This window comes from Triturus cristatus, chromosome 3_1, assembly GCF_964204655.1.
Source record: "Triturus cristatus chromosome 3_1, aTriCri1.1, whole genome shotgun sequence".
Classification (NCBI taxonomy): Eukaryota; Metazoa; Chordata; class Amphibia; order Caudata; family Salamandridae; genus Triturus; species Triturus cristatus.
Genome location: NC_140583.1, coordinates 23,275,125 through 23,291,666, shown reverse-complemented (window position 1 = coordinate 23,291,666; position 16,542 = coordinate 23,275,125). Strand labels below are relative to the sequence as shown.

General features: G+C 48.1%; 1 protein-coding gene across 1 annotated transcript in view; it reads left to right on the top strand.

The window, feature by feature from the left end:
* F2 (coagulation factor II, thrombin) overlaps positions 1–16,542 on the top strand; it is a 287,050-nt gene that overhangs the window by 243,151 nt on the left and 27,357 nt on the right. The window contains exon 12 of the mRNA XM_085646657.1: positions 4,834–5,012. Coding sequence (XP_085502783.1) covers positions 4,834–5,012 — 179 coding nt within the window. The remainder of the gene's footprint in view (positions 1–4,833; positions 5,013–16,542) is intronic.

The following is a 16,542-nucleotide window of genomic DNA, read 5'->3' as shown; positions in this document are numbered from 1 at the left end:
AGGCCAGTTTCTCAGCAGTAAAACAACAAACATGGCCACATGCAGCCAACCCAGCGGAGCTCCCATCATGTAACACAAGGCCAGTTTCTCACCAGTAAAACAACAAACATGGCTACATGCAGCCAACCCCGCGGAGCTCCCATCATGTAATAAAAGGCCAGTTTCGCACCAGTAAAACAACAAACATAGCCACATGCAGCCAACCCCGAGGAGCTCCCATCATGTAACACAAGGCCAGTTTCTCATCAGTAAAACAACAAACATGGCCACATGAAGCCAACCCCGCGGAGCTCCCATCATGTAATACAAGGCCAGTTTCTCAGCAGTAAAACAACAAACATGGCCACATGCAGCCAACCCAGCGGAGCTCCCATCATGTAATACAAGGCCAGTTTCTCACCAGTAAAACAACAAACATGGCCACATGCAGCCAACCCAGAGGAGCTCCCATCATGTAATACAAGGCCAGTTTCTCAGCAGTAAAACAACAAACATAGCCACATGCAGTCAACCCTGAGTAGCTCCCATTATGTAACACAAGGCCAGTTTCTCAGCAGTAAAACAACAAACATGGCCACGTGCAGCCAACCCTGAGGAGCTCCCATCATGTAATAAAAGGCCAGTTTCTCACCAGTAGAACAACAAACAAGGCCACGTGCAGCCACCCCTGAGGAGCTCCCATCAAGTAACACAAGGCCAGTTTGTCAACAATAAAATAACAAGTCCACGTGCAGCGATCCCTGAGGAGTTCTCATCATGTAACACAAGGCCAGTTTCTCACCGGTAAAACAACAAACAGGGCCACATGCAGCCAACCCCGCGGAGCTCCCATCATGTAATAAAAAGCAAGTTTCTCACCAGTAAAACAACAAACATGGCCACTCGCAGCCAACCCGAAGAGCTCCCATCATGTAATAAAAGGCCAGTTTCTCACCAGTACAACAACAAACATGGCCACATGCAGCCAACTCCGAGGAGCTCCCTTCATGTAACACAAGGCCAGTTTCTCAGCAGTAAAACAACAAACATGGCCACATGCAGCCAACTCTGCGGAGCTCCCATCATGTAATAAAAGGCCAGTTTCTCACCAGTAAAACAACACACATGGCCACATGCAGCCAACCCAAAAGAGCTCCCATTATGTAAAACAAGGCCAGTTTCTCAGCAGTAAAACAACAAACATGGCCACGTGCAGCCAACCCAAAAGAGCTCCCATTATGTAAAACAAGGCCAGTTTCTCAGCAGTAAAACAACAAACATGGCCACGTGCAGCCAACCCTGAGGAGCTCCCATCATGTAATAAAAGGCCAGTTTCTCACCAGTAGAACAACAAACAAGGCCACGTGCAGCCACCCCTGAGGAGCTCCCATCAAGTAACACAAGGCCAGTTTGTCAACAATAAAATAACAAGTCCACGTGCAGCGATCCCTGAGGAGTTCTCATCATGTAACACAAGGTCAGTTTCTCACCGGTAAAACAACAAACAGGGCCACATGCAGCCAACCCCGCGGAGCTCCCATCATGTAATAAAAAGCAAGTTTCTCACCAGTAAAACAACAAACATGGCCACTCGCAGCCAACCCGAAGAGCTCCCATCATGTAATAAAAGGCCAGTTTCTCACCAGTACAACAACAAACATGGCCACATGCAGCCAACTCCGAGGAGCTCCCTTCATGTAACACAAGGCCAGTTTCTCAGCAGTAAAACAACAAACATGGCCACATGCAGCCAACTCTGCGGAGCTCCCATCATGTAATAAAAGGCCAGTTTCTCACCAGTAAAACTACAAACATGGCCAAGTGCAGCCACCCCTGAGGAGCTCCCATCATGTAACACAAGGCCAGTTTCTCACCAGTAAAACAACAAACATGGCCAAGTGCAGCCAACCCCCGCCGAGCTTCCATCTTGTAATAAAAGGCCAGTTTCTCACCAGTAAAAAAACAAACATGGCCACATGCAGCCAACTCCGAGGAGCTCCCATTATGTAACACAAGGCCAGTTTCTCAGCAGTAAAACAACAAACATGGCCACATGCAGCCACCCCTGAGGAGCTCCCATCATGTAACATGAGGCCAGTTTCTCACCAATAAAACAACAAACATGGCCAACTGCAGCCAACCCAGCAGATCTCCCATCATGTAATAAAAGGCCAGTTTCTCACCAGTAAAACAACAAACATGGCCAAGTGCAGCCACCCCTGAGGAGCTCCCATCATGTAACACAAGGCCAGTTTCTCACCAGTAAAACAACAAACATGGCCACATGCAGCCACCAGGCGGAGCTCCCATCATGTAATAAAAGGCCAGGTTCTCACCAGTAAAACAACAAACATGGGCACATGCAGCCAAACCCGAAGAGCTCCCATTATGTAACACAGGGCCAGTTTCTCAGCAGTAAAACAACAAACATGGCCACGTGCAGCCAACCCCGAGGAGCTCCCATCATGTAATACAAGACCAGTTTATCACCAATAAAATAACAAGTCCACGTGCAGCCACCCCTGAGGAGCTCTCATCATGTAACAAAAGGCCAGTTTGTCACCAATAAAAAAACAAGTCCACGTGCAGCGACCCCTGAGGAGTTCACATCATGTAACACAAGGCCAGTTTCTCACCAGTAAAACAACAAACATGGCCACATGCAGCCAACCCCGCGGAGCTTCCTTCATGTAATAAAAGGCCAGTTTCTCACCAGTAAAACAACAAACATGGCTACTCGCAGCCAACCCCGAAGAGCTCCCATTATGTAATACAAGGCCAGTTTCTCAGTAGTAAAACAACAAACATGGCCACATGCAGCCAACCCTGCGGAGCTCCCATCATGTCATGTAATAAAAGGCCAGTTTCTCACCAGTAAAACAACAAACATGGCCACATGCAGCCAACCCAGCGGAGCTCCCATCATGTAAGAAAAGGCCAGTTTCTCACCAGTAAAACAACAAACATGGCCACATGAAGCCAACCCCGAAGAGCTCCCAACATGTAATAAAAGGCCAGTTTCTCACTAGTAAAACAACAAACATGGTCACCTGCAGCCAACCCAGCAGAGCTCCCATCATGTAATAAAAGGCCAGTTTCTCACCAGTAAAACAACAAACATGGCCACATGCAGCCAACCCAAAAGAGCTGCCATTATGTAACACAAGGCCAGTTTCTCAGCAGTAAAACAACAAACATGGCTACGTGCAGTCAACCCAGAGGAGCTCCCATCATGTAATACAAGGCCAGTTTCTCACAAATAAAATAACAAGTCCACGTGCAGCCAACCCAGCGGAGCTCCCATCATGTAATAAAAGGCCAGTTTCTCACCAGTAAAACAACAAACATGGCAACATGCAGCCAACCCCGAAGTGCTCCCATTATGTAACACAAGGCCAGTTTCTCACCAGTAAAACAACAAACATGGCCACATGCAGCCAACACCGCGGAGCTCCCATCATGTAATAAAAGGCCAGTTTCTCACCAGTAAAACAACAAACATTGCCAAGCGCAGCCACCCCTGAGGAGCTCCCATCATGTAACACAAGGCCAGTTTCTCACCAGTAAAACAACAAACATGGCCACATGCAGCCACCAGGCGGAGCTCCCATCATGTAATAAAAGGCCAGGTTCTCACCAGTAAAACAACAAACATGGCCACGTGCAGCCAACCCAGAGGAGCTCCCATCATGTAATACAAGACCAGTTTATCACCAATAAAATAACAAGTTTACGTGCAGCCACCCCTGAGGAGCTCTCATCATGTAACACAAGGCCAGTTTGTCACCAATAAAATAACAAGTCCACGTGCAGCGACCCCTAAGGAGTTCTCATCATGTAACACAAGGCCAGTTTCTCACCAGTAAAACAACAAACATGGCCACATGCAGCCAACCCCGCGGATCCCCCATCATGTGATAAAAGGCCAGTTTCTCACCAGTAAAACAACAAACATGGCCAATTGCAGCCACCCCTGAGGAGCTCCCATCATGTAACACTAGGCCAGTTTCTCACCAGTAAAACAAACATGGCCACATGTAGGCAACCCCGAAGAGCTCCTTTTATGTAACACAAGGCCAGTTTCTCAGCAGTAAAACAACAAACATGGCCATGTGCAGCCAACCCCAAGGAGCTCGCATCATGTAATACAAGGCCAGTTTCTCACCAATAAAATAACAAGTCCACGTGCAGCAACCCCTGAGTAGCTCCCATCATGTAACACAAGGCCAGTTTCTTACCAGTAAAACAACAAACATGGCCACATGCAGCCAACCCCACAGAGCTCCCATCATGTAATAAAAGGCCAGTTTCTCACCAGTAAAACAACACACATGGCCAAGTGCAGCCACCCCTGAGGAGCTCCCATCATGTAACACAAGGCCATTTTTTCACCAGTAAAACAACAAACATGGCCACGTGCAGCCAACCCAGCGGAGCTCCCATCATGTAATAAAAGGCCAGTTTCTGACCAATAAAACAACAAACATGGCTACATGCAGCCAACCCTGCGGAGCTCCCATTATGTAACACAAGGCCAGTTTCTCAGCAGTAAAACAACAAACATAGCCACGTGCAGCCAACCCTGAGGAGCTCCCATCATGTAACTCAAGGCCAGTTTATCACCAATAAAACTACAAACATGGCCACGTGCAGCCAACCCCAAGGAGCTCTCATCATGTATATATATATATATATATAGTATCTATCAGTGGTGAACTCCTTCGCTTCGACCATGGCCAATCCTCCCAAAAGGATGGACATAGGAAAGCCAAAATCTGGGTGCCTGGGCACAAACTATTACACTCTAGATGAACTGAAACTAACAGAATATGTCTTTCTTTTCAAACCCTTCAGGTTGATGCTGGAACGACACAAAGGGCGCGTGTCCGGCTGGGGGAACCTGCATGAGACCTGGACTTCAGGGGGGCAGGCCCTTCCCCAGATCCTACAGCAGGTCAACCTGCCAATTGTGGACCAAGAAACCTGCAAAGCCTCAACCAAAATCAAAGTCACTAATAACATGTTCTGTGCAGGTAAGAAAGCAACACATCCTGGGAGTCAGTCTGCAGTGTGCACTGCATCAGAATCACTAACACACACCCTGGGAGTCAGTCTGCAGTTTGCACTGCTTCATAATCACTACCACACACCCTGGAAGTCAGTCAGCAGTGTGCACTGCTTCAGAATCACTAACACACACCCTGGGAGTCAGTCTGCAGTGTGCACTGCTTCGGAATCACTAACACACATCCTGGGAGTCAGTCTGCAGTGTGCACTGCTTCGGAATCACTACCACACACCCTGGAAGTCAGTCTGCAGTGTGCACTGCTTCAGAATCACTAACACACACCCTGGGAGTCAGTCTGCAGTGTGCACTGCTTCAGAATCACTAACACACACCCTGGGAGTCAGTCTGCAGTGTGCACTGCTTCGGAATCACTAACACACATCCTGGGAAACAGTCTGCAGTGTGCACTGCTTCGGAATCACTACCACACACCCTGGAAGTCAGTCTGCAGTGTGCACTGCATCAGAATCACTAACACACACCCTGGGAGTCAGTCTGCAGTTTGCACTGCTTCATAATCACTACCACACACCCTGGAAGTCAGTCAGCAGTGTGCACTGCTTCAGAATCACTAACAAACACCCTGGGAGTCAGTCTGCAGTGTGCACTGCTTCGGAATCACTAACACACATCCTGGGAGTCGGTCTGTGGTGTGCACTGCATCAGAATCACTAACACACACCCTGGGAGTCAGTCTGCAGTTTGCACTGCTTCATAATCACTACCACACACCCTGGAAGTCAGTCAGCAGTGTGCACTGCTTCAGAATCACTAACACACACCCTGGGAGTCAGTCTGCAGTGTGCACTGCTTCGGAATCACTAACACACATCCTGGGAGTCAGTGTGCACTGCTTCGGAATCACTACCACACACCCTGGAAGTCAGTCTGCAGTGTGCACTGCTTCAGAATCACTAACACACACCCTGGGAGTCAGTCTGCAGTGTGCACTGCTTCGGAATCACTAACACACATCCTGGGAGTCGGTCTGCAGTTTGCACTGCTTCAGAATCACTACCACACACCCTGGGAGTCAGTCTGCAGTGTGCACTGCTTCGGAATTACTAAGACACACCTTGGGAGTCGGTCTGCAGTGTGCATTGCATCAGAATCACTAACACACATCCTGGGTGTCGGTCTGCAGTGTGCACTGCATCAGAATCACTAACACACATCCTGGGAGGCGGTCTGCAGTGTGCACTGCATCAGAATCACTACCACACACCCTGGGAGTCAGTCTGCAGTGTGCACTGCTTCAGAATCACTAACACACACCATGGTAGTCGGTCTGCAGTGTGCGCTGCATTGGAATCACTAACACACTCCCTGGGAGACGGTCTGCAGTGTGCACTGCATCGGAATCACAAACACAGTCCCTGGGAGACGTTCTGCAGTGTGCACTGCTTCAGAATCACTACCACACACCCTGGAAGTCAGTCTGCAGTGTGCACTGCATCAGAATCACTAACACACACCCTGGGAGTCAGTCTGCAGTGTGCACTGCTTCGGAATTACTAATACACACCCTGGGAAATGGTCTGCAGTGTGCACTGCATCAGAATCAATAACACACATCCCTGTACTTCCAGATACACACGTGGAGGTCAGCAAGCTCTCCGCCCTTGACAAAACCACACCAGAGCAGCATAAACCACGTCTCACTGACAATCAGCACAACATGCAGCACTCGCCCCTTTATCCCTATATCTGTCATACACAAACACCACGTTGCTGTATCCCCAGCAAAGACAGGTTTACGATCACAAACTACACATAACCAAGTTAAAATGTAAGGGGTTTCATCTTGAATTTTTTTTTTATATCCAATTTTATTCATTTTAGATACAAACATATCACAGTAGCATGAAAGAATTGACATACATAGGGCTAATAGCGGCGTACCCATTACCAGGACAGCATATCAGTCCATTTTAGTCTTCTATCACTCCAACCCACTTGCCCCTCATTAGACAAATTTTCTTGGTACAACGTCTGGCCACATAGAGAGGCCATTTCTGCGCGGCACACCAGTCCACCCCCCTGTGCCAGCGTACCAATGCAGGTGCAGCAGTGTTCAGCCAGTGCGCTGCAATGTCCCTCTTAGCCACTACCAGTGCTGTGTTGAGGAAGAACTACTCCACCCTGGTGCCATCTAATCCCTCAGTAATGCCCAGGATAACATGTGTAGGATCATGGGGGACCTCCCAGCCTAAGACCTCCGTGACCTCCCCAGTTACGGATTCCCAGTACCCCTGAATCACCGGACACATCCACACCATAGGGTAAGAATCTGCCCGGGGGTGAGGATAGCAGGGGCAGGAAGAATCAGGTAAAAGCCCTGTGCGGTGGAGACGCAGCGGTGTAAGATAGGCAGTGTGCAGGAAATATATTTGGACTAGTGGGAGCCTTGCAATTATTTTAGGAGCCATCAAGGCATCTCTCCAGTCAGCGTCCTCCAGGGCCCCAAGCCAACCCTCCCACTTGTCCCGGAGTTGAGATAGGGAGTTGGAAGTGGAAGTGTTATTTGTAAGGGAACGATAAATACGAGAGATCCCTCCTCTCCCCAGGTCGCCGGTCATGACCTGCGCTTCGGGTGGGCTATATTCGAGCAAGAGAGTGCCATCCGATATATAGGAGCGGAGGGCATGGTGTAGCTGAAGATATCGGATGAACTGAGAAGAGTGTAACTCTTGGAAGGAGCGCAAATGAGTCCCACTCCAAACATCACCCAGCAGGGAAATCCCAATGAGGTCCCAGGGCTGGAATCCCGAGAGAGAAGCAACCTCCCGGAGCCTGGTGCCACACCACAAGGGAGTATAATGAGTCAATTTGCCCGTCCAGCCGGTATGGCGGAGGGAGGCCCATCAGGCCAGGAGCACTACACATGTGACCTCAGGGAGAGCTTGGGGAACAGTGTCCCTGTACAGCATCCCCTGGTTAGTATAAAAACCGAGGGTGTACAGTTCCAAACAGTACGCCGGGTCGGACCAGCCGCCGTTAAACCAATCATGCACCGTAATGAGCCAAGTCGCTAAATAGTAGAGATACAGGCTCGTCACCCCAAGGCCCCCATCGAAGGGCGGGATTCGGCATTGGGCCAGGGCCGGCCTGGGCCTCCGCCCACCCCAGAGAAACTTAGTGGCCATACTGTTTATCTCACGAAACCAAGACCTGGTGAACGAGAGATGAGTATTCTGGAGCATGTATAGAAAGTGAGGTAAAATCATTATTTTAAATAGGGCTATCCTGCCCAGAGGGTTCAGGGGTAGCATTCGCCATTTAAGGAGGTCAGCGCCCGAGCGGGGTGACGTTAAGCGACCAGGCAAGGTCAGGGAGAAGGGCCACCCAGATCCCCAGGTATTTGAAGGACAGCCGCCGATGGGGGATCGTCGACTGCCAGTCAAAGCCCTCACGTGATAAATGAAGGGGAACCAGAACAGATTTCGCTGGGTTTAGCCGCAGGCCTGAGGTGCGTTCAAAAAGGTCCAAGGCGCGGAGGCAACGGGGTCCCGAGTGAGCAGGGTCTGCCAGAAACAGCAGCACATCGTCCGCATAGAGTGCGATCTTATCTTCTGCCAAACCGGGCCACTTCCATCCAGTGAGAGACCAGTCCGATCGAATAAGGCAAGCAAGGGGCTCCATCGCCAGAGCAAACAAAAGCGGTGAGAGGGGGCACTCCTGCCTCGTACCTCTTCTAACAGGGAAGGGACGGGAGAGGGCACCATTGACGAGGACCTGCGCCCGGGGCCAACAATACAGCGTCTTCACTAGGCTGCGGAAAGGGTCTCCAAAGCCCATCTCCTCCAACACCGCCTCCAAATTACCCCAGTCAACCGAGACAAAAGCCTTCTCAAAATCTACGAGAAAGAGAGATAAATAGGGGGACAGTAAGTGCTGGTTCGTGAGGGCAATGTGAAGGCGTCTAAGGCAGTGTCTGGTTCCTCGGAGAGGCATAAAGCCACATTGATCTGGATGGACCAGACTGGCCAGGTGCGGTCTTATGCGGTTGGCCAGGACAGAGGCGAAGATATTAAGCTCAGTATTAATAAGGCAGATGGGACGGCAGTCTGAACAGCAGCTCGAGGGGGGTTGAGACTTAGGGATCACTACAATGATGGCTAGGTCCGTCTCTGGGTGGAAAGAACCACAGTCCACCGCTTCACTGTACATCGCCACTAGAGGTGAGACCAAAGTGTCGCGGTATGACACGAAAATTCTTGGGGGAGCCCATCCGGTCCCGGTGTCTTACCAGCTGCCATGCGCGATACGGCATCCAAGACCTCCTTGGGGGTGAGCGGGAGGTCCAGTGCCTCTCCTCAGCTTCACTAAGGCACGGAAGAGAGAACCGTTCTTGCCGGAGGAGCTCAGGGAGTGAGAGGCTAGGTGTCCGTGCCGAATAGAGAGTGGCATAGTAAGCGGCGAAGCATTTGGCCACTGCTGTCGGAGCGCGGTGGATCTCACCACTCATACCCATCACCTCTGGTATACGGTTGGCCATAGGGTAAGTAGCGAGGCGATGAAGGAGCTTCTCGTTTTTATCTCCCCAGCCATATACACGGGCCACAGAAGACCGCCAGAGCAATTTGGCAGCCTCCAGGGAGGTCTGTCTGATTTCATCCCTCAAGAACGTGAGCCGCCTGTCCTGAGCCTCAGATCTGTCCTCAGGGAACAGGGTTTCGAGCTGGGTGGCCTGCGCCTCTAGCAGTGTGAGCTGAGAGTCATGTGCCGCACTGGTAAGTTTGAGTTGGCCTTTGGCAAAACCCCGAATGGTGGCCTTCCCGGCCTCCCAAAGGGTGCGAGAGGAGGATACTGAACCTTGATTAGTCGTGAAGTAGAGGCGAAGCTCGGCACCGACTTGGTCTTTGAACTCTTCATCCTGGAGAAACCAGGTGTTGAGTTGCCAGATTGGGCATGAGGACAGAGGGAGAGAGCCTATGTGCAACATCATCGGAGAATGGTCCGACAAGCCCCTGGGGAAGATAGTAATAGCTTGAGTCGCTCGGCAGTCCTGGGCCGGCAGAAAAACATAGTCTATGCAGGCGTGCATGTGGTGAGAGGCTGAGATATGAGTGTATTGTCGCACCGTTGGATACCAAAGTCTCCATGCATCCCCAAGACTCAGGCTGGCAGCCCAAGCCGAGAGGGGCCGGATTGGGCAATCCTAGTGGCAGAGGGGGGTGAGGCAGTGTCAAAGCTGGGGTCCATAACTGCGTTAAAATTCATCTTGAATTCAAGAGATGAAATAGAAAACCACCAGCCCCCCCGCGCTCCGGTCATAATTGCTTTTTGAGACTCCTGACTCTTTGTGACATAAGTCAGTGATGACATAAGGTCTGACGTAGATACAATTCTACTGCACAGACAGGCAGCAGCCATAACTATTACTTGAATAGAATTCGAAAACTCATCAGCAAGTTGGATTAAAATCATTGTGGAATGTTTAACTCTTTATGAAGACATGAGGGGTTTCATTGATGGCTGAGCAATGTGAAGGAACCTCCACAATACCAAACCAGAGCAGCGTATAATAGCAGAATTAGGGTAAGTCTATACCGTATACCGAGGATCGTCCCTCAGCCCCACTGGCACCTCATGCCAGTTAAAGCTGCTCACCCACGCTTACAAGGCACTACACAACGAAGGGCCAGCGTACAATAACCAATGAGTGAATTTACACCAACCCACCATAGAACCCTGTTCCAGATCTCTCTTCCTAGCAGCTACCTAACGCATCCGCCAGACCACGCATTCTCCTATCTGACGGCTAACACCAGGAACACCCTCCCACTGCACCTCAGAGCCTCACCATCACTCCAACAGTTCATGAAGGACCTCAAGACCTGGTTGTTCAACCACTAGTAATAGGCACTGTGATCCCGCAGCATGGACCCACTGCGCCTCGAGACCCTCACGAGTGAAGCAGCCACACTTTGCAAAGCCTGATTGATTGATTCAACATATATATAAGACCCCCCACTCCCAGATCTCTGTTCTGGGGTGAAGGTATGACATTGTTCTGCATTCTGTACATCATTTGTTCTTTTTACGAATCCCACCCCCTCCCCAAGGCTGAAAACGACAAATCGCAAAGACTCTATATCATCTCCTACACCGACGACATCCAGCTCCTCTTCTCACTGTTCAAAGATACTCCCGCCACTAAAGTCAGCTTCCACAGATGCATGATGAACATCACAAACTGGATGAAGGACAACTGTCTTAAACTCAACACAAACAAGACAGAAGTCCTCATCTTTGGAAACAACCCCTCGCCATGGAACGACACATGGCGGCCCGTGAATCTTCAACCACCCCAGCCCCAACAAACCACGCCTGCAACCTCTGCATTATCCTGAACTGCAAGCTATCCATGAAGAAGCAAGTCAACACAGTCTCATCTGCCTGCTTCCTGCATGCTTTGCAAGATCTTCAGGTGGCTCCTGGTAAACACCAGACGGACCGTCACGAAGGCCTTCATCACCAGGGGACTGGACTACAGCAACACGCTCTACATGGGAATCACCGCACACCTCCTGAACAGACTCCACACAATACAGAACTCAGCGGCAAGACTCATACTCTACTTCCCCAGAAGGACCCACATCACACCCCATCTCAAGAAACTACACTGGCTCCCGATCCAGAAGAGAAGCCAGTTCAAGATGCTGACCCACGCATACAAGGCCTTGCACAACAAAGGAGCAGCATACATCAACAAAGCCTGACTTTCCACCAATCGAAAAAGACACCTTTGCTCACCTTCCCTCTTCCTTGCTGAGACCCCACTGACCCGCTGAGCTAACAGTGGAGGACGCTCCTTCTCGCACCTGGCTGCCAAGGCCTGGAACAACCTCCCCCTGCACCTCAGGACTGCACCGTCGCTCCAGCAATTCTGAAGAGAACTAAAGACCTGGATGTTTGAATGAGAAATTCTCCATGCAGCAGCAGCTACCAATGCCTTGATACCCCTAGGGGTGAATTGCCATGCTTTACAAATGTATGATTGATTGACTGATCATCAAGTAATTAAAAGTAGTGTACCTATCACCGTTGATTGGCTAATGTACAAGATTATGATCAATCTCACCTCAGTTCTGCAATTTGACATAAATTAACGTGCCTGTCACCGCTTGCAGGCATAGGGCACTGAGCGCCGTCTCAACATTCCTCATATATCTTAAATTGATGTTACTATCACCACTGGTAGGCACTGGACATTGCAGCACTGATGAGCATTTCAAATATAATAGCTGACACATATACTAACTACGTGTTGTTTATGGCTGGTTGAGCTTATATTAAATAAAAGTAACACCACCCCAATCTTTAAAGATGGCCGCCACCATTGAAAGACGATTTCTAGGCTCAGTTGGGCGTGTTTGAAATCCCTCTCAATCTCTAAAGCTGGCATCCAAATGTTTATCTCGTGTTTGTAAAGACATTCATGGCTGCCAGATGTTGGGAGCAAATAACAGGAATTACGATGCTCAGAGCTGTGGTCGGAACTTCGGCGGGACAACAATGGCGTAACTAAACTTGAGGGGACCCCCTGCAAAGTACATAGAGGGTCCACCCCCATGCACTGGACCCAGTCAGGAACTTACAGGCAAGGGGCCATCCGTGCAGTGCTGGGGGGGGGGGGGGGGGCACCACACCACAGGGGCTGTTATGCCACTGCACCGTGTATCTTGGCCTATACCTTTCAGGGTTCAGCAGCAAATCGATGAGACGACATGAACAATGACCTAACACAGTAAATTAGGATGAAATCGTTGTGTGTTTTATTTAAATCTGGTGGTTCTCCAGCCTTAAGCTGTAGGCACTCGTCGCCAGTGTTATGATTACAAACCACACATAGCCAAGTTAAAAGTGGTTTAATCTTGAATTTACGAGATGAAGTAGAAAATCATCAGCCACATTCAGCTCTCACGTCCTAACTGCTTTTGTCAGACTCCTCACTCTCTGTGACATATCAAAGACAGTCAAGGCCACAGCATCCATACCACACAAAAGACAAGCAAGACCAATGTATTTCAAAGAACAAAAAAGAACATTTTTAACATACAAACGACAAGGCAAACCCCTACCTCTCTAACAAGGAAAAAACAACATGCATCTCCAACAAAAGAACCGGGGCCACATCACCCTATCTTTAACAAACAAAATTCAGGCAACCTACCTGCAGCTCTACTTAGCGAAAGATAGTAAACACCATTGCATCACTAAAAAAACACAAAAGACCGACTACACTTCAGCAGACCTGACAAAACAAGGTAATATGAACAAGTTACTTACTTTCAGTAACACTCTTTCTGGTAGAGAGACTATCTAACCACAGATTCCTCACCTTTTGAATATCCCCCAGGCGTCAGACAAGGTTTGGAAACCTTTAACAGCAGACCCTCTGTGCACTGGTAGTTGGCACTGAGTGGCTTCACACTGATGCCGTTCCACTCTGAAAATGATGTGCGAAGCGTATGTATATATTCGTCAATCCTGCACACTGAGATCAGTTGGTTTTGAATCTATCTGCGCACACAGATGCAGAGTGACCAGTGTGCAGTTTCCTAGACTTGGGATTTTATTAATGGATAGAGTCCAGTCACAGAATTAAAGGAGGAGAGGGACAGTGAGGAATCTGTGGTTAGAGTCTCTACAGGAAAAGGCGTTACTGAAGGTAAGTTACTTGTTCTTCTGATAGAGACTTCTACAAGCAGATTCCTCACCTTTTGAAGAGACACCAAAGTACTACCTATTTGCATCGGGTCTGTGGATGGACCCAAAAAGAACGTGACAATCCAGACAGTAGTGGTCCATGAACGTATGGAGTATTGCCCACATAACTGCATGGAAAATGTCCAGGACAGTTATTTTGCATGCCAACGCATTGGTAACAGCTTTGGCCATGAGGGAATGAGCACGCAGTCCTTACGGAGGCTGCTACTTGGATATTGCTCAGCAGATCTTAATGGAGAGCAGGGGGAGATGGTCCTTTCCTGGGCAGCCTTGCCTATTTTTGCTCCAGCAAACCACACACAGTTGATCGTTCCCCTTCCGTCCGGTGTTCTCTGGTACGATCGATGTAAAATCTCAGAGTACCTTTGGAGTCCAAGCGATGGAGTCTCTCCTCCTCCTTAGAGGGGTGGGGCAGAGCATAGAACGCCGGCAGGGTAATGGTTTGATTGATGTGGAACGGTGTCACAACTTTCAATAAGAAGTATGCGTGTGAATGGACAAGGTACTTTTCTTTCTGTAGGTGGCCATATGATTTCACCTATGGAACAGAATCACCTGGACAGCGTATGCACGAACCTGCTGATTGCGGAAAACTATGAATATTGAAAATCACTGCTGATATGGGAGTATTATAGAGTGCGAACAGTAAATAGCAGCTGTGAGAAAGTGGAATGTATTATAAGTTGTTTGTGCTATTTCACCATGTAATACACTCACCAACCCCTTTAGGACTACTATGTTTTGTTTGTCAAACCTTTAGCTCAACCCTGGTGTAGTGTAGTTCCTATTTACCTAATAGGCTCTGCGCATTGGAATAATACATCCTGTAGATTTGGCATAGGACTGAGGTCAGTATGCCCCTATGGAGTACATTAAACTTAATTACTTTGTGCCAGCTAACTCAGAGGCCAATACAAACTCCTTGTAAACAAGAAGGGAGTAGTTTCTGGCAACCGCATAAACATGACAACTTTGTTTCCCTTTAGAATCGGAACACTCTCAGAATCGTGGAAAGAACAGATAACAGTTTCCCTCAGCTAATCGTGCATGCTTAGTTTCTTCAGAGTTACACAGAAAGAATAGACGGGCGTTTCAATAAAAGGATTTATTGAATAGTCTTTTTTCTCGTGTAAGAGATATGAGCTGTTACAATCATAAGGCAGTATGCAAGATATATTATGTACAGCGTAAGCAGTAGAAAGAAATAATACTGCACCAGCATTATCGTTTAGCTATGACACATATATTCATATACATAAATAACATAAGCTAAAAATGCGAGTACTCATAAGATGCTTCTCTAACTAGTTTTACCCCAATGTACCGAACCTAAGTGTAGAACAATGTAAGAAGTAGGTTATGTATTCCATAGTATGATAGGCCATAGTATGGTATGCTATAGTCTGGTATGCCAAGTCTGGTATGCCAAGAGTCCCTCTAGGTTCTAGTCAGCTCCATACCTTGGGAATGAGAGAGGTGGGAATCTCTTTCCGGGTCTCGATCTCTAACACCCCGCGAAAGGAGTCAGAACACTGGAAGCTGGATTCTCAGCGAGCAGGGATGACAGCGTCTCTTGTCAGTGCGTCAGGCCGGGACACAAGCTCCTCTAAAGTCAAGGTCTCCTCCTTCTTGCTTGGGCAAGGGAAGGTATATTTATACATGGTAGGTGCCCTGGAATGTTAGCATTGACGTAAAGTCGGGCAGAGGAAGATGTCAGGAATGAACCCTTAAGGAATAGCGGTTCATGCATAATACATGAGTTCTTGGAGAAATCAATAATCCTGTGCTAGGGGAAATCCCAAGAGCTTATGGGTCTGGTTTCTAAGAACTCGTAGTGACGTTGGAGTGGACGGATGTAGGTGACCATGTCTGTATTTGGATAGCATGGCTAATGCCTAAATAAGGACTGGGATCTTATGCCTATATAAGGGCAATGCAAATTGTGCCTATATAAGGACATGTTTCAGGAAAACCTATATACGGACACCTAAAGCGGAATACAATACCCACTCCACTTTCGAATGAACGATAATACTAAATGCTAAACATTGAAATGCTAAACATTAAACGGAGTACCACATGTTGCTAAAAAAAAAATTGTAAAAGCGTACTAAAAGAAGTTTGTTTAAAATCTTTTTGCTAAACATGTAATGCAAAGGTACTGTACATTTTAAAGCAGATTTGCATTCTAAGCATATATCGGAAACAAATGCAATATGAATGAATAAAAATATATACATATGACGAAATGGTTGACCAATATTAAAAAACCAAAGCCATTTCATAACATGGTACTAAATGAAATTGTGGTAAATAAGGTGACAATGTGTCCCTGGAAGTATTCAAAGAAGCCCGTTCTATATGAATAGTTCTACAGTAAGCAGATTGAATTGCCATGTATTTCCAAATTTAAAAAAAAAAAACAATTTTAGGAAGAGTTCCAAGTTTTGTTCTGTTTTGAAAATATGGAGGCCAATTTCATTGCTTTCCCGGTACACTGTGAGACAAATCAAAGTCAGTGTATGGGTCTGGTGAAAACATGAAATCATCTACTCTTGTAGACAAAAGATCGTCTACCGAAGTCGTGACAGTTGGAACACATCGTTTAGAAGGTTAACTGCATAGAGATGTGAAGCATCGCCTTCAGCATGGGATGCCTCAGCAATTTTCCCGTCCGTTGTTACATATGTACCTGTTGATCCATCTCGTACCTCAGCAGCAGCAGGAAGCGTCTGTGAGATCTCAACGAATGCCGTCAT